This window comes from Nycticebus coucang, chromosome 4 (genome assembly GCF_027406575.1).
Source record: "Nycticebus coucang isolate mNycCou1 chromosome 4, mNycCou1.pri, whole genome shotgun sequence".
Taxonomy (NCBI): domain Eukaryota; kingdom Metazoa; phylum Chordata; class Mammalia; order Primates; family Lorisidae; genus Nycticebus; species Nycticebus coucang.
In genome coordinates, this window is record NC_069783.1 from 137,144,003 (window position 1) to 137,165,818 (window position 21,816).

The 21,816-nt window shown below is 42.3% G+C and overlaps 2 protein-coding genes across 10 annotated transcripts in view; both read right to left on the reverse strand.

Annotated features, from left to right (window-relative positions):
- Window positions 1-11,218: 11,218 nt before the first annotated feature.
- LOC128583038 (general vesicular transport factor p115-like) overlaps window positions 11,219-21,816 on the reverse strand; it is an 86,321-nt gene continuing 75,723 nt past the window's right edge. For 5 of the 9 annotated variants that reach the window (XM_053586862.1, XM_053586861.1, XM_053586865.1 and 2 more), the window contains 5 exons: window positions 21,710-21,796; window positions 16,725-16,823; window positions 14,949-15,056; window positions 12,683-12,898; window positions 11,219-12,140 (listed from right to left, as the gene is read on the reverse strand). In XM_053586862.1, the coding sequence (XP_053442837.1) occupies window positions 12,051-12,140; window positions 12,683-12,898; window positions 14,949-15,056; window positions 16,725-16,823; window positions 21,710-21,796 (600 nt within the window). In that variant the 3' untranslated portion in view covers window positions 11,219-12,050. Of the gene's footprint in view, window positions 12,141-12,682; window positions 12,899-14,948; window positions 15,057-16,724; window positions 16,824-18,026; window positions 18,120-21,709; window positions 21,797-21,816 lie in introns of those variants that run through there. The other 4 variants (XM_053586863.1, XM_053586864.1, XM_053586866.1 and 1 more) reach the window with 4 other exon arrangements.
- Window positions 17,077-18,033, reverse strand: LOC128583042 (histone H3.3A-like). The gene has a single exon (XM_053586872.1). It carries the CDS (start codon window positions 18,001-18,003, stop codon window positions 17,593-17,595), a length of 411 nt encoding a protein of 136 aa, XP_053442847.1. The 5' UTR covers window positions 18,004-18,033; the 3' UTR covers window positions 17,077-17,592.

Consider the following 21,816-nt stretch of genomic DNA (forward strand, 5'->3'; position numbering starts at 1 on the left):
TCACTGCAGATAAACTAAGTGCTCTGGGAAAAGTCACATATTTATATTATCACCTATAATACGGGATTCATGATTATAATCAGGTATTTTAGATTTAAAAATGGGCAATGAACCTTTGTAATACTTCTGCATTTATATATGTAATTTTATTCCACCAGTAGGTCCTTGTGAGCTGTGATGCCACGGAACTTTACTGAGGATGATAAAGTGAGACTCTGTCTCTACAAAAAGCAACGGTTCTCAACCTATGGGTCACAACCTACAGAACTGTATTAAAGGGCTGCGGCATTAGGAAGGTTGAGAATCACCATTTTAAAGGGATTTCATCAATAATTTCCTATATTTAGTTAACAATTCTTGGTTAATCTGAAGTAGGGAATACTGAATAGCATCACTAAATATAAAATAAAAAGTTTTTAATAATTTGCAAAGACAGCACAGAAAATCAACACCATAACCAGAATGCCAGTTTCACCAACTGCAGCACTGACCCCTCTTGGCTGGAGAAGTCACGTGGGCTCGGTGTTGTCAGTGTGCAGAGTCCGTGTAAAGTGCTACTACTGTGAACAGACCCTGTGACTATGCAGTCAGAAGCTGCCTACGGGAACAGTTATTTTCAGTGAATGAGTCTGTAGACTCTACATTATAAAAACATCTTCAATAAACATCAAAGTAGCATTTTATTTTATTTAATATTTTTTACAGTTTTTATTTTGTATTTATTATTATTATTATTATTATTTTTTTTTTTTTGCAGTTTTTAGCCGGTACCAGGTTTGAACCTGCCACCTCTGGTATATGGGGCCGGCGCCCTACTCCTTTAAGCCACAGGCGCCGCCCCAAAGTAGCATTTTAGATACGGTACTGTAACAGTGCTTACTACTTTTCTATCCCAGGAATAAAAATTGACATGTAATAAGATTTTCAGAGCCCTAACAATAGAGGGTCGCCCCTTTCTGGGCTCATCTGTAATTACACAACTAAAGGCTACCTGGAGTTTGTTAAATAATTCATTTTTTAAAAGTCACTTTCTGATATTTCTTCCAAAGTATGTCTCTTCATACTTTTTCATATTCTTTTTTATACTAAATGAAAAAGACACCAAGAAAGGGGCTTCAAGAGGAATGGGAGGAAAGCCTGGCCTGTGGAACGAAGTCTGGAGGGCCTGTAGGGTCATTCACCACCAACCTACAGAAAAGGACCCAAATGCCTGGCAGTGAAGGGGACTGAAGGACAGAGGAAGGGGAACTCACACCCCACGGCCCCTGTGTGCGTTTCTCTCACCTCTGCTCCTTCCCGGAGGGCCCACTTCCAGCTCTCTTTGGAAGTGCTCTAAACATTCTCCTTGTTCTCCCAGAAACTCGTGCAGGTGACTTTTGCTCTTGTCCACATGACCTGAGCCACCCCATTTTATTTTCAGTTTCCAATCACTTCTGTTTTGATTACTGCTGTGCCTCTATTGGAACTTTCTAGCTCAGTTGACTAATCAAACTAGGACCCCTAACCTCCAACACTAAACTCTTACTTACATCAAAATTTAAAAAATTATTTCCCCCTCTCTACCTTTTAATTAAATATTCCAGTAGAAGCTAAAACGGTCTAAGGAAAGAAAAAAATAGATTGTTACTTAATTTAAAAGTTCAATTTCAGATAGTAATTCAGATATTTAAACCTTAGAGAAAAACTTTATGAAAATTACCATTTTTTGATTTTAATGTTATTTTAGTTTTTAAAGAAACTTGAATGAGGGTAGGGGAGAGGAGGCAAAGGACAGAGTGGAGGAGGGAGGGCAATTGGCAGGATCTCACCTAACATGCACAATGTGAGGGTATTTGGCTCACCCCCGGTGAAGGGCTCAACTACAACTTGGAACTTTACCTTAGAATTCAAAACTACGAAACCAGGCGGCGCCTGTGGCTCAGTGAGTAGGGCGCCGGCTCCATATGCCAAGGGTGGCGGGTTCGGACTGCAACAGAAAAATAGCCGGGCGTTGTGGCCCGCACCTGTAGTCCCAGCTGCTCGGGAGGCAAGAGAATCGCGTAAGCCCAAGAGTTAGAGGTTGCTGTGAGCCATGTGATGCCACGGCACTCTACCTGAGGGTGGTACAGTGAGACTCTGTCTCTACAAAAAAAAAAAAAAAGCAAAAAAAGAAAAATACACAGGTACTAACAAGTCCTTTCAATTCTCACAAACAAAAGGACCTTTAAAATACTTCTAAAAACGATACATTTTCTTTCAAGTCAATCTGATAAACTTGATGACAGTTAAATTTTATTCACAAATGCTGTTAAACATGAGGGGCTAAGAGTTTTGCGGAAACACAAATTTCTACAAGATACAAATATTATTGGTGCATTTTGATAACAATGGAGTAAGTTATTTAATACACACAATTTTATGATAAAAGATACCCCAAATGGAAGTGTCATCTCTTTCCTGCTTGATAAACAACATTCCCAATATCAGCACTTTCCCCTTCTCTCTTAGGCAACCATCCTTTTGCCTTCTTCTACCTACTAGGTATCTGCCAAGATTAGGGTTTGGAGGCTGAAGTGAAGGCCCTTTCAGAAACATATTCTGGATGCCATCCTTATTTCCATGCAAGAAAAAAGCTAAGGGCGGTGCCTGTGGTTCAAGGAGTAGGGCGCCAGCCCCATATACCAGAGGTGGCATATTCAAACCCGGCCCCGGCCAAAAAAAAAAAAAGGAAAGAAAAGAGCTAAAATTCCACATAAAAGATACTGATTTTTCGGGCGGTGCCTTGTGGTTCAAAGGAGTAGGGCACTGGCTCCATATACTGGAGGTGGCCGGTTCAAACCCAGCCCTGGCCAAAAACTGCAAAAAAAAAAGATACTGATTTTTCAAATACATTTGGTACACCAGTGAGAAACTGTCTGCCCAATGGATCTACAGGTTGACCAGATTCAGCTCTGAGGACAGATTCGGCATACTGACATTTGTTAAATTTCAAATATTCCTGAATTAATTCATTAATTAGAAGGTTTTTATGAGACAATGATGGTTGGTGTTCATGGTCATTATCTAGGGCATCGGTTCTCAACCTGTGGGTCACGACCCCTTTGTAACAATGAAAATACATCACGGCTTTAGGAAGGTTGAGAACCGCTGATCTAGGGCATTAAAACTTTAGCTTGAATGCTTGATGCTTGCTTTTAAATGTCTTACTAGCCTTTCCAATGTGCTGTCTGCAGCCAGCATACGCCTCGGGTGCTCTCTGGCCAGTGACTTCTTCGTAGCCTCCCTGTGTCTCCCCAGGTCTAATTCATCTCTTCCTTTCCCTCAACCTCAGGATGAAACGCCACTATGATGAGGATTCTTTTTTTTTTTGGCCGGGGCTAGGTTTGAACCTGCCACCTCCAGCATATGGGACCGGCACCCTACTCCTTCAGCCACAGGCACCACCCTATGATGAGGTGATGAGGATTCTTATAAAAACCCTTGGGGGGGGGGGTGTGTGCCTATGGCTCAGTTGGTAAGGCGCCGGCCCCATATACCGAGGGTGGTGGGTACAAACCCGGCCCCGGCTGAACTGCAACCAAAAAATAGCCGGGTGTGTGGCGGGCGCCTGTAGTCCCAGCTACTCGGGAGGCTGAGGCAAGAGAATTGCTTAAGCCCAGGAGTTGGAGGTTGCTGTGAGCTGTATGATGCCATGGCACTCTACCAAGGGCCATAAAGTGAAACTCTGTCTCCACAAAAAAAAAAAAACAACAACCCTGGGCGGCACCTGTGGCTCAAGGAGTAGGGCACCGGTCCCATATGCCGGAGGTGGGCAGGTTCAAACCCAGCCCCGGCCAAAATCCAAAAAAAAAACCCTTAGGGAATCTCATCCCTCTCAAGGTTGAACCTTCAGATACATTAGAGAGTGTAAAGGCTGACCCAGGATAAGAAAGTAATTCCTTCTCATCAGCAAAGACTGATTCTTGCTGGCAAGTATCTGGAAGATGGACATACTCTGCCTGACTACAACATTCAAAAGGTGTCCACTCGGGCGGCGCCTGTGGCTCAAGGAATAGGGTGCCGATCCCATATGCCGGAGGTGGTGGGTTCAAACCCAGCCCCGGCCAAAAACCACAAAAAACAAACAAACAAAACAAAACAAAAAAAAAACAAAAGGTGTCCACTCTTCATCCTGTGGTGATTTGAGAAGACTAAGACACAGCTAATTAAGCTAGCTGTCCTGACATACGGGAAGGTGGATGAGAATGGTAAAATTATAATCATCACCTTCATCAGGGGTGTCCTTCAGATGACTATGGTGCTGGGATTTTTATGGCCAGCCACTTGGATAGACATCACTGTGGGAAATGTTATCAGTAAGCCAGAAGACAAGCAGTTGTGTATGAATTAGTGAAAGGCATACCTAACAAATAAGTAACTAAATGCCCTAATACTATTTTTCCAAGGTGTCTTTTAAAATGGCCTTCAACTCAGTGACAGTCACCACTTTTCAATAGCTACCAGGGGTGTGCCTAGAAAAAAGTTATGTCTAGAACAACTGAATTTGCCAGGAAAGAAATAACATTTTAAGATAGACAATAGTATGTTACAGGTTACTATTTTCTCTCTGGCTTAATTTTCATTTTGAAAGGTTACAGAAAAGTCTAAAGTTTCTGAGTACAGAGGCAGACTAACTAAAAATATCTTCTCTTTTAGAGATGTTAGCAAGGAAGTCACTAATCCTCAAGAAAATGGGCATTTGATAAAATAACTGACATTAAAAACCACAAAATCTTTCTTTTACACTGCTGGTGGGACTGCAAACTAGTACATCCCTTTTGGAAAGGAGTATGGAGAATTCTCAAAGAACTCAAATTAGATCTCCCATTTGATCCTGTAATCCCATCACTAGGCATCTACCCAGAAGAAAAAACATCATCTTTTTTTTTTTTTTGTAGAGACAGAGTCTCACTTTATGGCCCTCGGTAGAGTGCCGTGGCCTCACACAGCTCACAGCAACCTCCGACTCCTGGGCTTAAGCGATTCTCTTGCCTCAGCCTCCCGAGTAGCTGGGACTACAGGCACCCACCACAACTCCCGGCTATTTTTTGGTTGCAGTTTGGCCGGGGCTGGGGCCGGGTTTGAACCCGCCACCCTCGGTATATGGGGCCGGCGCCTTACCGACTGAGCCACAGGCGCCGCCCACATCATTTTATCTTGAGGACACTTACCTGGGACTGTTTATTGCAGCTCAATTTACAATTGCCAAAATGTGGAAACAACCTAAATGCCCACCAACCCAGGAATGGATTAACAAGCTGTGGTATATGTATATCACGGAATACTATTCAGTCATAAAAGTAAATGGAGACTTTACATTTTTTGTATTAACCTGGATTGAGTTGGAACACAGTAGGCTCGGCATCTGTAACTGTGGTTAGGGCACTGGCCACATACACCAAGGCAGGTGGGTTTGAACACTGGTCTGCCAAACAACGACAACTGCAACAATAAATAGCTGGGCGTTGTGGTGGGTGCCTGTAGTCCCAGTTACTTGGGAGGCTGAGGCAAGAGAATTACTTAAACCCAAGGGTTAGAGGTTGCTGTGAGCTGTGACACCACTACTCTACTAAGGGTGACATAGTGAGACTCTTTCAAAAAAATAAACAAAAAAAACCCCCCAAAATGGAGAAGCAAGAATCCAATGTACTCAATTCTTTTTTTTTTTTTTTTTTTTGTAGAGACAGAGTCTCACTTTATGGCCCTCGGTAGAGTGCCGTGGCCACACACAACTCACAGCAACCTCCAACTCCTGGGCTTAAGCGATTCTCTTGCCTCAGCCTCCCTAGTAGCTGGGACTACAGGCGCCCGCCACAACACCCGGCTATTTTTTGGTTGCAGTTTGGCTGGGGCCGGGTTTGAACCCGCCACCCTCGGTATATGGGGCCGGCGCCCTACCTACTGAGCCACAGGCGCCGCCCCAACATACTCAATTCTAATATGAAGGTAGTAGATGATTTAATACAAGCTGGGAGTAGGGGAATGAGGGAGCAGGGAAAGGGGAGGTGTGAGGGGATGGGGATTACCATGTATGGCACACCTCTTGCGGGTGAGACACAATTATAAGAGGTACTTTACCTAACAAATGCAATCTCAGTGTAACCTAATTCTTTGTACCTTCAATGAATCCCAAACCATAAAATAAATAAAACCACAAATTGTTAAATGATACAATGTAACTATAAAAAATTTTTTTTTTCAGGGCTCCATGGCGCCTGCTGCTCAAGCAGCTAAGACGCCAGCCACCTACACCTGAGCTGGCAGGTTTGAATCCAGCCCGGGCCCAACAAACAATGATGACTGCAATGAAAAATAGCCAGGCCTGGGCGGCGCCTGTGGCTCAGTGAGTAGGGCGCCGGCCCCATATGCCGAGGGTGGCGGGTTCAAACCCAGCCCCGGCCCAACTGCAACAAAAAATAGCCGGGCGTTGTGGCGAGCACCTGTAGTCCTAACTACTCCGGAGGCTGAGGCAAGAGAATCGCTTAAGCCCAGGAGTTGGAGGTTGCTGTGAACGTGTGACGCCACGGCACTCTACCCGAGGGCGGTACAGTGAGACTCTGTCTCTACAAAAAAGAAAAAAAAAAAGAAAAATAGCCAGGCCTTGTGGCAGGCGCCTGTACTCCTAGCTACTTGGGAGGCAGAGGCAGAAGAATCACTTGAGACCAGGAGTTGGAGGTTGCTGTGTTCTGTGATGCCACAGCCCTCTACCGAGGGTGACAGCTTGAGGCTATGTCTCAAAAAACAACAACAAAAAAACTTTTTCAGTTATTTATCTTCTATTTGGTTAGCAGGGCAGATTTCTCAAAAAGCAGGGTTAGTTAGGTGCCTAGTAAAGACATTAATAAAATAACTTTTATTAAAACAGTTTTGAAAAGAATTAAGTTTTCATTTTTCCAAATGACAGTAGAAAATCAGTTTCAAAGTTACAGCTTTCTGAGTTTTCCAATGATCAAATTTGCCCTAGGATACAAGGGCTTCTGATCACTCAGGAGCCCTTCCTGATCTCGAGGGACTGAACAGAGCAAGGTTCAGTTCCTGGCTGCCTTCTCTCTACACCACTGGGTAAGGACTTCAGTACCACTCACCTGCTGTACCTCTAGCCCCTATCTGCCTACTGAACCTATGTACTACGTCTGTGTCTTCTTGGATCCCAGATTTAGCAAGCCTAAAATCACCTTAGATCACCACCTGGTACCTCTTCCACCCCATCTCCAACTCAGGAAACCGTACCACCCTTCCCCAGGAATCACTCCTGACTTCTGCTGCCCTATTCCCTACGCGCAAGCAATTTATCAAGTCCTCTCAGCTCAAACTGTAGCACATTAGATACTTCCACCCCATAACGTAGTCTCTACCACATCTGCTTCCAGGGCTGGCCAACCTTTGTACTTCTCTGCGGCACATTGGAAGAAAAGTTGTCTCTGACCACATATTAAAAACACAAACACTAACAAAAAAAGAAGGGCATGCAGGGGCGGCGCCTGTGGCTCAGTCGGTAGGGCGCCGGCCCCATATGCCGAGGGTGGCGGGTTCAAACCCGGCCCCGGCCAAACTGCAACCAAAAAATAGCCGGGCGTTGTGGCGGGCGCCTGTAGTCCCAGCTACTCGGGAGGCTGAGGCAAGAGAATCGCTTGAGCCCAGGAGTTGGAGGTTGCTGTGAGCTGTGTGAGGCCACGGCACTCTACCGAGGGCCATAAAGTGAGACTCTGTCTCTACAAAAAAAAAAAAAAAAAAAGAAGGGCATGCATTATTTTTGTGATCTCAGACACACAAACAAAAACATCCTCACATAACCTGGGGCTTCAGGGTGGACACCCTTGGATGGCAGTAGACTCCCTCTAGTCTCTTGCCTATCTTTTGTTTTTTTAAGACAGAGCCTCAAGCTGTTGCTCTGGATAGAGTGCTGTGGCGTCATAGCTCATAGCAACCTCCAACTCATGGGCTCAAGGGATTCTCCTGCCTCTGCCTCCCAAGTAGCTGGGACTGCAGGCACCCGCCACAACGCCTGGCAATTTTTTGGTTGCAGCCATCATTGTTGTTTGGCGGGTCCGGGCTGGATTTGAACCCACCAGCTCAGGTGTATGTGGCTGGTGCCTTAGCCACTTGAGCCACAGGCCCCCAGCCTTGCCTTTCTTTATCTTTCTTATCTTTTTCCCCACAGCCAATTCTCAACACGGGAGAGGGGTAATCTATGAAATGTAAATCGTATCTTAGCACTTTTCTGGCTTCCTATCAAACTGAGAATAAAATGCAAACTCTTTTCCAGAAACCACATAGCCCTTGCCATTGTATTACATAGGGTGTCCCCAAAATTGCCATATGCAGGTAAAATGAAAAATTGTAGCTAGATGTAGCTTTATAAAAGATCAGTTACAAACTTTTACAAAATATTGTGGACACTTCCTTGTAAAATTTTATAATGAGTTATTTTGTAAATGAAGGTCCATTTAGCTACAGTTTCCCATTTTCCCCTATGTGTGGTGACTCTGGGGACACGCTGTATGTTTGCTTCTTGTTGTTTATTCTAGAATATAAGTTTAAAGAGAGAAGGGATTTTGTCATTTTCACTGCTATATCCCCAAAACCTATAGATGGTGAATTAACCAATTTGCTAGACCAGCGAAGATCACTAGTTCTAGTGAGCATTATGATGCCCTTATCAGCTTGTAACAAAACTATGAAAACATAAGGGTTTGATTTTTATCAGCGTAATTTCAGATCAGTAACTTAACACATTAAAATGTGCTGTGATCTTACTGGTTAACTGTAACGCTGGGTGACTATTCCTTTCTTTCAGCAGTGCTAGAGGTGTAAACTTCAAATCACAGGGAGGTTTCGTGCTTTGTGATTACGGCTCCACTACTGCGGCCCTCAGGAGGGGCGACCACGACCACCGGTGATGAAAGGGCTGACAGACAGGCAAAGAGGACATGTACAGGCAACGTGAGCACTGAGAAAGCACGAGGATGTCATCTGTCTGCCGTCTGTCCGGGCTGGGATGACAAAACACCATCCATCAGGAGCTCTGTCAACAACAGAAGGCTGGGAAGTTGGAGACCAAGTCACCGGTAGATGTGGAGTGTGGTGAGAGAGACCATGTTCTCCAGGACAGCCATCTTCTCACTGCAAACCTTCACGCTTGAAGGGCAAGAGGTCTCTTTAGGGCCTCTTTATGAGGACACTAATCCCATTCATGAGGGCTCTGCCCCCAGGACCCCATCACCTCCCAAAGGCCCCTTCTCCTATTATCATCACCTTTGGGGATTTCTTTTTTTTTTTTTTTTTGCAGTTTTTGGCTGGGGCTGGGTTTGAACCCGCCACCTCTGGCATAAGGGGCCAGCGCCCTACTATTTTGAGCCACAGGCATTGCCCTGGGATGGGGATTTCAACATAGGAATTTTGAGGGAATATCAACATTCAGACCACAGCAGCCAGTAATAGCCAATATATGGGTTATATCCTAAAATATGATGCTGGAAGGGCAGCAAAGCTAGACAGTAGCAGAGCACAGGGTCTCACCTACCTTGCTAAGGACTCCAAACCGTTAGCAGCCGCAGCACCCCCTGCCCCACCTGCACTTTAGAAAGCCTTCTGTGTGAGGGTGGAGAATGTGGAAGGAGTGTGAGAAAGGCAATGCCCAGAGGAGAGATCAGTTAGGAGGCTCCAGAACCAACTCAGGCAAAAACTGTGGCTGGGTTTAGGAAGATGTTCCTGTCAGCTCCAGGCTGAATCAGGCAGCTCTGAGGCCTCCCGTGTCACCCTGTTTCAGGACAGCCCGAGTGACTGAGTCTGGCACACTGGCACTGGTGTTACAGATATTTCTTCCAAAGATCCCTAGCATTCCACACTTAGAAATTCTCAGTCCTGATCCAGTTTTATCCTTGTCACATTAGCCTGAAATGTGGTCATTAACCCACTGTTCATTATGTGGTGCCAGCCGCCAGGAGGTTTCATGTACTCTGAGCTGGCCCAGTAGCTCTCTGAAGGCAGGAGCACCCTGGCATGGCAGCAGCGGTGGGATAGGGACACAGGCAGCATTCATGGGTCCTCTAACACACAGCTATCTCTCTACCAAGGTAAGGGAGTACCCTCCTCTTTCCGAAGTCTGTCCCTCAGTGGACTGCTCAAACTATTTCTGAACCCAGGAGGCATCTCCCACTCAGAGTATCTTGCCTGTATGTAAATCATTTCTTCAAAAGGAAATCATTAGTAAGAACTCCAAGGCTGAATTCAGAAATGTCTGAACCCTTCTCTAACCTCTCCCACTTCTGCAGCTGCTCCAACTAGCTCCCTCCAGTCTGAGAACCCTAATCATCACGTTTAAATAAGACCACTTTTAACATTCAGTAGCGTTAATTTTAAGAGACTCCCCTCACCATTTCTATTTGCTTCACCTTTTTTTTTTTTTTTTTTGCAGTTTCTGGCTGGGGCTGGGTTTGAACCCACCACTCTGGCATATGGTGCCAGTGCCTTACCCCTTTGAGCCATAGGCACCACCCACACCTTTTTATTATTATTATTTTTTATAGAGACAGTCTCACTTTATCATCTATCATCCTTGGTAGAGTGCCATGGTGTCACACAGCTCACAGCAACCTTCAACTCCTGGGCTTAGACGATTCTCTTGCCTCAGCCTTTCTAGTAGCTGGGACTACAGGTGTCTGCCACAACGCCCGACTATTTTTTTGTTGCAGTTTGGCTGGGGCTGGGTTTGAACCCGCTACCCTCGGTATATGGAGCTGGTGCCCTACCCACTGAGCCATAGGTGCTGCCCTGCTTCACCTTATGTTAAGAATAAAATATTACTTCAAAATCTACAAAAAGGGAACCATGAACAGGGATTAAGTGAACATAGTATCTATTTTTATTATGAAACATTAAATTTTGACACATTGCTTCATTTGCTTTTTAAAAATCTATTATCTGACTGGGCGGCGCCTGTGGCTCAGTGAGTAGGGCGCCAGCCCCATATGCCGAGGGTGGCGGGTTCAAACGCAGCCCCGGCCAAACTGCAATCAAAAAATAGCCGGGCGTTGTGGCGGGCGCCTGTAGTCCCAGCTGCTGGGGAGGCTGAGGCAAGAGAATCGCGTAAGCCCAAGAGTTAAGAGGTTGCTGTGAGCCGTGTGACGCCACGGCACTCTACCTGAGGGCGGTACAGTGAGACTCCGTCTCTACAAAAAAAAAAAAAAAAAAAAAAAATCTATTATCTGACTTAAACCTATTCAGCAAAAATGACAATAAATTATATAAATCATAATTTGGGTCTTTTAAAAACTAGGAACATAATATGTTTTGTGATAATCAACAATACTAAATCTGAATTGCATGAGCTGTTAACTTACAACATGTTCTAGATGTTTAGCTCAAAATAAAGAGAAAACCAACCATGTTAATACACTGTTGCCAAAGTTTCTCAGACTCATCGTCCACATCACCTGTGTGCACCAGCATCCTGCTCGTCACTGAGGACAGAATGCAGCCACGTCAGTGTCAAGGCACTCATTCTCAACCGTCCTATTCCGCACATCTTCGCAGTCACACTGGATGCAGGGCTGATGATACACATCATCTCTCAGCCCAGGCGATCTTGTCTTTAGGTGAACTCATTTCTTTAAAAGAAAATCATAAGCTAAAAACTCAAATGCTGAATTTAGAAACAATGATTCCAATTCAATACATATTAAATCAAGTATGTTAGTACTTAAAGTCACCAATTCTGAAAAGTAAAGTGAACTAAAGCCACTAGCACTGCCACCACACGCCTTAAATGGTGCATCCTTTGATGTCTGAAGCTCTCTGCAAATTGTATTTTGGGACAGTTCCTATGAATTTAAATAAAAGGTATGTATTCTGCATAAAGTTAGAGTTCTGGGGTTTTTAACATGGGTGGCAACATTGAAAAAGTATATCAATAGTCTTATTAGTGAATGTGTCTAAGTCTTTATTTTCTGCAGAGGCAAACCAAAGTACTGTCTTAAGATTCCATCCTCCAAGTTACAACATCACCCCTATCGTTCCTGGAGATTTTAAAGCTAGATACTATCCTGGTCCTTGTCAGCCTCTTCATTTTCATCATCCTCATCTTCTTGGTCTCCGGGTTCAACTTCATCCTCTTCTACAATCTAGATTTTAAAAAATGCTATTTAATATTATGAAGATTTGTTAATGTCACATTCAGCATGCAATAATATACACTCTATTGATAAGTTCTATATTCTAATAATTACAGTAGAATACAAGCCATGTGATTTTTTGATTTAATGCTCAAGGCTTCCTATCATTTTTAACATGAATGAGATCTTATCAGTTAACCCTGCTGATGAAATGGCTATACCTCTGTACACACATGTCTAAACCAAACATGGCAAAAGATAAGGGCACACTGGTGTGATGACAATTCTGCTGCCATAAACAGTCAAATCAATTCATGTGACAGCCTCAAGATATAAAAGAAAATAGATTACAGGTGTTGGAAACTTAACTTAATCCTTCTCTTAAAAGTCAATTCACTCACCACAGTGAAAGCAACATAGAGGATACCGTATACTCAAGAACCCACTGTGTATATTATATAGGTGCAACTTTCCCATGCTATATTAAAAATATTAAAAATGCATCGCAAAGAAACATTATACAAATCATTTTTGAAACATTTTAATCTTACTGGATAACCAAGATCCTTGAGTCTTTTCTTCAGTGACACTATTTTCTGATCTTGTTCAGCCAAGAGAACCAGGAGGTCATCTTGCTCTTTTCTGGAATCTGTAATTTCTAAGTCTAATTTGTCTTTCTCGTTTTGTAAGATGGCAATGGTGCTGTTAGATGAATCTAGCTGTTCTTTAATGGCAGTTTTTTCCTCAGACAGGGCTTTAATTTCATTCTAGAAAAATAAAGGTGAAAGTTAATAATCTAAAATTAGTACTTGCTTTTCTGGAGTTTTAACTCCAGGAAAACAATAGTTTGTTCATGGCTTAGCATCTGTAGCTCAGAGGCTAGGGTGCCTGCCACATACACCAGAGCTTGCAGGTTCAAACCCAGCCCAGGCCCATCAAACAACAATGACAACTACAACAAAAAAATGGCTGGGTATTGTGGCGGGTGCCTATAGTCTCAGCTCCTGGGAGGCTGAGGCAAGAGAATCGCTTAAGCCCAGGAGTTGGAGGTTGCTGTGAGCTGTGATGCCACAGCACCCTACTGAGGGTGATAAAGTGAGACTCTGTCTCAAAAAAAAAAAACAACAAAAAAAACAGAGAGTAAGAGTTTAGGGTGAAGGCTGAGGGTATTTCCAGTAACATGAGAATGAGGCAGACTATTCATCAGAGATGATTTTTCGGAAAAATTGTTTAGCATCCAAAATATAGTTTTAGTTAGCTATTCCTCAAAAATCTATGCGAGATGAAAAAAGCAATACTATTTCAGATGAGCAAGGAGTGAACAGAAACATAAAACATTTGACAGCAGACGCCTGCTTAGCACTCAAAACTCAATTTTTTTTGGATTTTGGCCGGGGCTAGGTCTGAACCCGCCACCTCCGGCATATGGGACTGGTGCCATACTCCTTGAGCCACAGGCACCGCCCAAAACTCAGTATTTTTAAAAAAATTTTTTATCCCAGGGCGGCACCTGTGGCTCAGTGGGTAGGGTGCCAGGCCCATATACCGAGGTTGGCAGGTTCAAATCTGGTCCTGGCCAAACTGCAACAACAACAAAAAAAATAGCCAGGCATTGTGGCGGGCGTGTGTGGTCCCAGCTACTCGGGAGGCTGAGGCAGGAGAATCGCCTAAGCCCAGGAGTTGGAGGTTGCTGTGAGCCGTGTGACGCCACCGCACTCTACTGAGGGCAATAAAGTGAGACTCTGTCTCTACCAAAAAAAAATTTATCCCAACATCATGCATATAATTAAATGGGAAAAAGTAACAGCTTCAAATAAAATCTATGGTTTAAAAACAAAATAATATGTCCACATTCCAAAGAGCACAGTGATGTCTTATCTTCATTTTCTAATTTTCGTTATGTCTCTCACTTCTTATTAGTGTTGCCTCATTCCTTTCTCACGTTATTTACTCCGATGCCCCTGTTACACCGAGCGAGCCAGATTCAATGTGTCTGAGTCCTCGGCCCCATGGAAAGCACACGTGTGCCCATATACAGCCAAATTTGTACTCCTTGTTTTGTTATTGTCATTAGATACTGATGTCGGTAAGAAAACTAAGATATTTTCAATGAATTTCACTTTCATACTACATAAATATACATACTTAGTTTATATATTCAGTATCAATATTGTTATTTGAAATGGCATTAAAAAGCTTCACTTGCAACATCTTTACTCATAAAAATAGAGGCCAGGCACAGTGGCTCACACCTGAAATCCTAACACTCTTAGAGGCTGAAGTGGGAGGATCCCTTGAGCTTAGGAGTTGGAGACCACCTGAGCAAGACTGAGACCCCATCTCTACTAAAAACAGAAAAGTTAGCTGGGTGTTGTGGCAGGCGCCTGTAGTCCCAGCTACTTGGAAGGCTGTTGTGAGATGAGATTATACCCCATTAACTTCATAAATCTAAGAATTTTTTTTTTTTTTTTTTTGAGACAGAGCCTCAAGCTGTCATCCTGGCTAGTGCTGTGGCATCACAGCTTATGGCAACCTCCAACTCCTGAGCTCAAGCGATTCTCCTGCCTCTACCTCCCTAGTAGCTGGGATTACAGGTGCCAGCCACAATGCCTGGCTATTTTTTGGTTGTAGTTGTCACTGTTGTTTGGGGGGCCCGGGCTGGATTCGAACCTGCCAGCTCAAGTGTATGTGCCTGGCGCCTTAGTCTCTTGAGCCTGAGCCAATAAATCTAAGAATTTGAGAGATGAAATGAAATAAAATTTCCTGGAGTTCTTTTCATATTATCTGTAATAAGTAAAAGTTTTACCAAAAACTAACCTTTAATTCTTTCGTTTCTTCTAATAATGCTGCCAGTCTTCCTTCTAGGTCAGTAGTTTGAGCTGCTATTGCAGTCTCACTGTCGCCTTGTACGGGAACCGATTTTGCCTGAAAGTTGAAAGAGGTAAGAAAATGTTTCTTTAAAGTCACAAACAATATCAACTTCCAAAGTGGTGATTTTAATTTTCTTGCTATTCTGAAGGTTCACTTTCAGTAACAGAAAAGATAATTCCTTATGTATTTGTGTGCAAAACCAAGTGCTCTCCACTGACAGCTGAGTTCCCCACAGCGAACAGCATCAAATCTTACCAGAGGATGAGGAAGGCTGGGCCAAGCTGCCTTAGAGTCTGCCCAGAAAAGTAAACAGTGAGGTGGCTCCCATGGAACCATCTTTGCTTATTAAACGCAGCATCTGATGAATATTCTACCACATTCTCATGTTAATGGACACACCCTCAGCATTTAATAAGCAAAGAAGCTATTCTCTCATAAGCTTCTCTGAAGTCCACACTGTCAGTTCATAAAGACAGGGAGATAAATTGAGCAAATGCCATTCATTAGTGAAATGCAAATGGGAGTAACTCTCAGGTCAGTTTTTCAGTCTTTTTCTAAATACCAGCAAGTGGAGGTGATGATGCCACAAAATACCTAAAAACATGGAAGTGGCTTTGGAACTGAGCAGAGGCTGGAGTTCTGAGGTGCATGCCAGATAAAGCCTAAATTACTTTAAAGAGACTGGGGATTTTGGTGAGTGATCAAAGAAAAAGGAGGAAAGCTGGCTTCCGTGGGGCAGGAATGCACAACTATCATTATGAGCAAAATGCAGGTGCTTTGGGGAGGTCTCAGATGTAAATGAGGACCATGAAATCAGAGGAGAGGCTACTTGTTATACAGTAGCAAAGACCTTGGCCAAATTGTGTTCAGCATTTTGTGGAAAATAAAACTTGTGATGAACTTGGATATTTCATTCAGGAGATTTCTAAGCAAAGTGCAGAAGCCCAGGTGAGCTGGTTTCTCCTTGATGCTTATACTGAGATGTGAGAGGAGGGAGATACACTGAAGAATCAGAACGTCAAGATTTGGAAGATTCTCAGCTTATGTATATTGCAAAAAATGATAAAGTCTCTTCTGTAGAAAACATCAAGGGTTTATTTATTTATTTTTATTAAATCATTGCTGTGTACATTAATGCAGTCATGGGGTATAATGTGCTGGTTTTATATACAATTTGAAATATTTTTATCAAACTGGTTAACATAGCCTTCACGGCATTTTCTTAGTTTTTGTGTTAAGACATTTATATTTTACATTTAGTAAATTTCACATGTACCCTTGTAAGATGCACCATAGGTGTGGTCCCACCAATTACCCTCCCTCCATCTATCCTACCCTCTCCTCTCCCCTCCCTCTCTCCTTTCCCCATATTTTTGGGCTATAATTGGGTTATAGCTTTCATATGAAAGAACATCAAGAGTTTTTGATAATTTTATACCAACAGAAAGGCTGCCAGCTAGGAATGAAGGGAGTAGAGATACGATTAGAGAAGGGGTCCATCAACAAAACAAATCATCAAGCAACTGAATAAATCCCGCTGGTGCATCTGACTACATAGGGCTGTCAGCATAAGTGAGAAGCTGGTGTCACTAGAACACCAACTAGTGTTTAATCCAAAGAGAAGGTGCTATCTGATAAATCTGCTTCTTTTTCACTGTGGCTGAGAAGTAATATAGCAAGTTTGGGGTACTATCTTTCAAAAGGAAAAACGAATTAACTTACACATGCTTCTGTTTTCTGCAGTAGCTCCTGCCTTTCTGCCTGTAGTTTGGTGATCTCCATAGACTGTGAGTTTAACTGAGACTTTAATGTTGTCAGTTCCTAAGAGACAAAAATAGTTGAGCTATAACATTAAAAAGTATTACTTTTGTCAAGGAAATGTCTATTTACAGGAAGAAATTTTAAAAAATGATTTCTTTTCTTTACTCTCTAGACAGGGGTCCTCAAACTTTTTAAACAGGGGGCCAGTTCACTGTCCCTCAGACTGTTAGAGGGCCAGACTATAGTTAAAAAAAAAATCTATTAACAAATTCCTATGCACACTGCACATATCTTATTTTTTTTTTTTTTTTACAGTTTAATGTATTTTAATAGCAAACTTACAGGAACAGCACAGAAGACAGACAACATTAAAAACATGTACTTGCATGTAGGACAACTCAGTTAGAAAAGTATAGTGAATGGATGGAATCTACTGTATGATAAAAATGCTACAAACACCATTTAGTTGCCGTCAATAAGAAATTTACTTGTTTTAAAAAAATCCAAATGCTGGCATTGTCCAGAAAAATTTAACAGATTTATAATTGTTATAAAGTTGAACTGCTGAAACTTGTTCACTGAAACATTTTGACTTGCATTAATGCTGCACATCTCCGCATTTTATATTAAAAATTCACACACAAATGAAAATGGAAAAACTACCAATACCTGATTTCTGTCCCCTATTTTTCCAGTCGCAATCATATACTTAAGTATCTTTTGACCCCATGGGGAAAAAAAAATCTAACGTTCAGAACTACCAATAACAGGAAGAAGAGAATTTTTTTTTTTTTTTAATAATGAAATGTTTTCCCATCATAGTGGACTCTTAAGCACGTTCTCCACGTATGCGGCGTGCTAGCTGGATGTCTTTTGGCATAATTGTTACACGTTTGGCATGGATAGCACACAGGTTGGTGTCTTCAAAAAGGCCAACCAGATAGGCCTCACTTGCCTCCTGCAAAGCACCAATAGCTGCGCTCTGGAAGCGCAGATCTGTCTTAAAGTCCTGAGCAATTTCTCGCACCAGACGCTGGAAAGGAAGTTTGCGAATCAGAAGTTCAGTGGACTTCTGATAATGTCTTATTTCACGTAGTGCCACAGTACCAGGCCTGTAGCGATGAGGTTTCTTCACCCCTCCAGTAGAGGGCGCACTCTTGCGAGCGGCTTTTGTAGCCAGTTGCTTCCTGGGTGCTTTACCACCGGTGGATTTGCGGGCAGTCTGCTTTGTACGAGCCATGGTATAAAGACCTCCTTACTTACCTACCCCCCTTCTCCTTCGGCTGGAGCTCGGCGAGCTAGAGGCGGCACTGGCGTTAGACAGCGACGGCGGCGCGGCGGCGGCTGCCCACATATCTTATTTTGAAGTAAAAAAACAAAACGGGAACAAATACAATCACACTGCCTCATGTGGCCCGCGGACCGTAGTTTGAGGACCCCTGCTCTAGAATCACATCTAGATTCCAAGTTTTAAAATCTAACTCTAAACTCTCCTTGAACTATGGATTCAAGATAAAAAATTAAACATAGTGTTTACCTCTGTTCCCTTCTGAGATCCTATCGAATCATAAACAAATGAAGGAGGGGAAAAGGAAGAAAGGAAAGGATGAAAACAGGAAGGAAGGGAAGGAAAAGGGGAGAGCAAGAGGAAGAAACCTACAAGGACAAAGAGGCTAAGAGGAAAGAGCAATGTAACTGGGAACCTCAGAGAGCAACAACAATGGAAACCCTGGAACAGCAGACACCGGAGGCCGACTGCTGAGTTATGTAGCTGGTGCAGGAAGTGGTACCATTAGACACATATAAGTATACGTAAAAAATGGGATTAAAAACTGTAGGCCTGGCTCGATGGCTCACGCCTGTATAATCCTAACACTCTGGGAGGCCAAGGCAGGTGGATTGCCTGAGCTCAGGAGTTCAAGACCAGCCTGAGCCAGAGTGACCCTGTCTCTAAAAATAGCTAGGTGTTGTGGTGGGCGCCTGTAGTCCCAGCTACTCTGGAGGCTGAGGCAAGAGGATGTGAGCCCAAGAGTTTGAGGTTGCTGTAAGCTGTGATGCTACAGCACTCTGAGGGTGACAAAGGGAAACTCTGTCTAGGAAAAAAAAAATCTCTGTCCCAATCTTGTGCATTAGACAACTAGTCCTCCTTGGACTAGTTGTTTATTATTTAGAAGCACAAAACAGGACATCTTTAGAGGAGGGGCCACCAAACATTGATGAAAAGTAGTAAAAACCAAGAAGGTAATTGAAAGTTTATATTAATGTTGGAATTTTCAAACTTCTCCCAGTTAAAATGTTGCAGGACCATCGAATTGAAACCAATGGACTTTCACCAAAGATTTTAGGGTAAGGAATTTTATTTGCAGGTGGGGAAACTCAGCAGGCCATCAGCCTTAACGTAATGAGCCCTGAGAAACTCTGGGTCTGAATCTGCCTGCTTGATTCCCAGTCAGGGAGCCAGAAAGTTGCAGGATTGGAGAAATGAAAACAACAGACTCTTCCCAAAGATTATAGGGGAAGGAATTTTACTTGCCAGCAGGGGGAAACTCAGCAGGCCCTCAGCCTTAAAGTAATGACTCCCTCCCAGCTCCCATCAGCTCTGTCCCTGTCCTTTTATTGGACTCACAAGTAGACAAAGGAATTACCATATTATTTCTCATTGGAGGTGTTAAGTCATGTGCAGGCTTTTTAGAAGTGGAAGCAAGCAGCAAGCAGGAAGCATTAGTTTTAAGGACCTAGGTAGGAAGTGAAGTTTTACAAATTCTTAAGGCCTAGGTTACCACTGGGAGGAGTGTCTGAGAAGTCTTTGTTTTTCTTAGACTTTACTTTTCCTGGGTCTCCTCCTTCAATACAGTATAGAATAAAGACCAACGGGTAATGTCTTAAGACACTGCAAAGTGGTGGGATGCTGGCATATAAAAAACTCTTATTCTTTGTAAAGTTGTTATGTGTACCTATGTGACTTTTCATTGTTCTTTTTGGTTATTGAAATAAGATACATTTAGTTTTCTTTACACAGTATTTTATTATATATTATAAAAAACAGTACTGACGTTTTAAATAACAATCTAAAATTTATAGAAGAAAATACATTAGAAAAAGTAAAAAATTAAGAGGCAATTCTCTTTTATAAAAATATATAATTAAAGTTTTGCTGGGAACCATAATTAAATAGCAAACATTTTTACTTGAAATTTACAGAGCAAGGCTACATATTCATAACTGAATTCCATTTTATTTGAATACAGTTCTAGTGTAGGTAGAGGTAATAAAACCAAAACAGCATTAATCTTCCCTACACAAACAAAAGACTATGAACATATACTGGAGTCCTAGAAATCCTAATAAGTGACTTTAAAAAACAGGTGGGATTGCATAAGAAGCTATAACAATGGAAACTCTTAGCTATTTATGTTTAGCACAGTTGTGAAAGGTAGTAATGAGGCTCCCTAACTTTCCTGAGGCATACTTTTCGGCTGTCTGGCACCTACATCCTTGACAATTACTCGTTTTGATCCACTCTGGATTTAAAAAAAAGAAAATACGAAAAAAACCCAGGTGGGTAGTGCCTGTGGCTCACAGAATTAGGGCACTGGCCCCATATGCCGGAGGTGGTGGGTTCAAATCCAGCCCTGGCCAAAAACTGCAAAAAAACCCAGGTGAAACAAGGTGGGATTTTAGAAGCTCCTCTAAGGTACATAGACCTGGTTTCTCTGGGTATAGTCCCTCCCCTTTCAGAGCAGCCATGTCAGTGGGCTGGGGCCAGCCTACTAGAGAAGGGGGGAGGAAGTCTGTCCTAGAATGGTAAACGCTGCTGTCACTTGTTACTTCAGTGTAACAGGTTTTTTAAAAGAAGTATGCATTCCTTTTGTAATAAGAAAGGAAAAAGGGAAGGAAGAAAAGAGACAGAAGTAAATAAAAGAAAATAGGAAGAAAATGACCCAGAATCTGTTTGGGGATAACATACACTATGAGCAACCTGGTGCTTTTCTAGATTTCCTTCATTAAATTATTTAATTCTACATGTCCACAGTTCCTTTCCCTTTTTTCTGGTTCTTTTCTTGAATAAATACATTTAATTTTCTCATTAGATAAAGATAAACGACCTAGTTTAATAGGAATTTATAAACATTACAAATTAATCAAGCAGAAAAAAATTTAATTCGCTGTTCAGCTAGAGTCATGTAATTGAGATACACACAAGTTCACTTCCTGTTTTTCCCCCTTCAAATTCTAAAATTCACCATTTTTCCTGATAGAATGGTTTAAAAACGTACATTTGGGCGGCGCCTATGGCTCAGTGAGTAGGGCGCCGGCCCCATATGCTAAGTGTGGTGGGTTCAAACCCAGCCCCGGACAAAATGCAACAAAAAAATAGCCGGGCGTTGTTGCGGGTGCCTGTAGTCCCAGCTGCTCAGGAGGCTGAGGCAAGAGAATCGTGTAAACCCAAGAGTTAGAAGGCTGAGGCAAGAGAATCGTGTAAGCCCAAGAGTTAGAGGTTGTTGTGAGCCGTGTGACGCCACGGCACTCTACCTGAGGGTGGTACAGTGAGACTCTGTCTCTACAAAAAAGAAAAAAAAAAAACCAGTACATTTATTTAAGTAATCACCATAGTCAATACATGAAAATTAGGCATAAGATTTTACATATTCATATTTGTAGCTTATAAATATTAAAAAATTTTTCTTTATTAGTTCACTGATAATCTACAAATAATGTGTAAGAGTCTGAGATTCCATTAAAAAGAACATCACTGAAAAATGGAAATAAGAAAAAGCAAAATACCATTACCATATAATTAAAAATAACTTCTAGATTTTCAAGTGGCTGTCTTAAATTTTGCTTACATCTGACAAAGTAGTTCTAGGATAATGAAATTACAGGGCTGTTACTCTATTATAATTAAAAGAAAACAAAATTGAACTAGGATCAATCTAAAAAATTACTAGTTTCAACTCTTCAACTTGTTCACAATCTCCATCTGAAGTAGGTACTGAAAACTGTTGATTTATGCCAAATGTTTGGGAAGATTTCTACAAATAGCAAAGAAATA

What these genes read in the sequence shown, in the direction of transcription:
- LOC128583042 (XM_053586872.1), bottom strand. Translation starts at nt 18,003, where the DNA reads ATGGCTCGTACAAAGCAGACTGCCCGCAAATCCACCGGTGGTAAAGCA.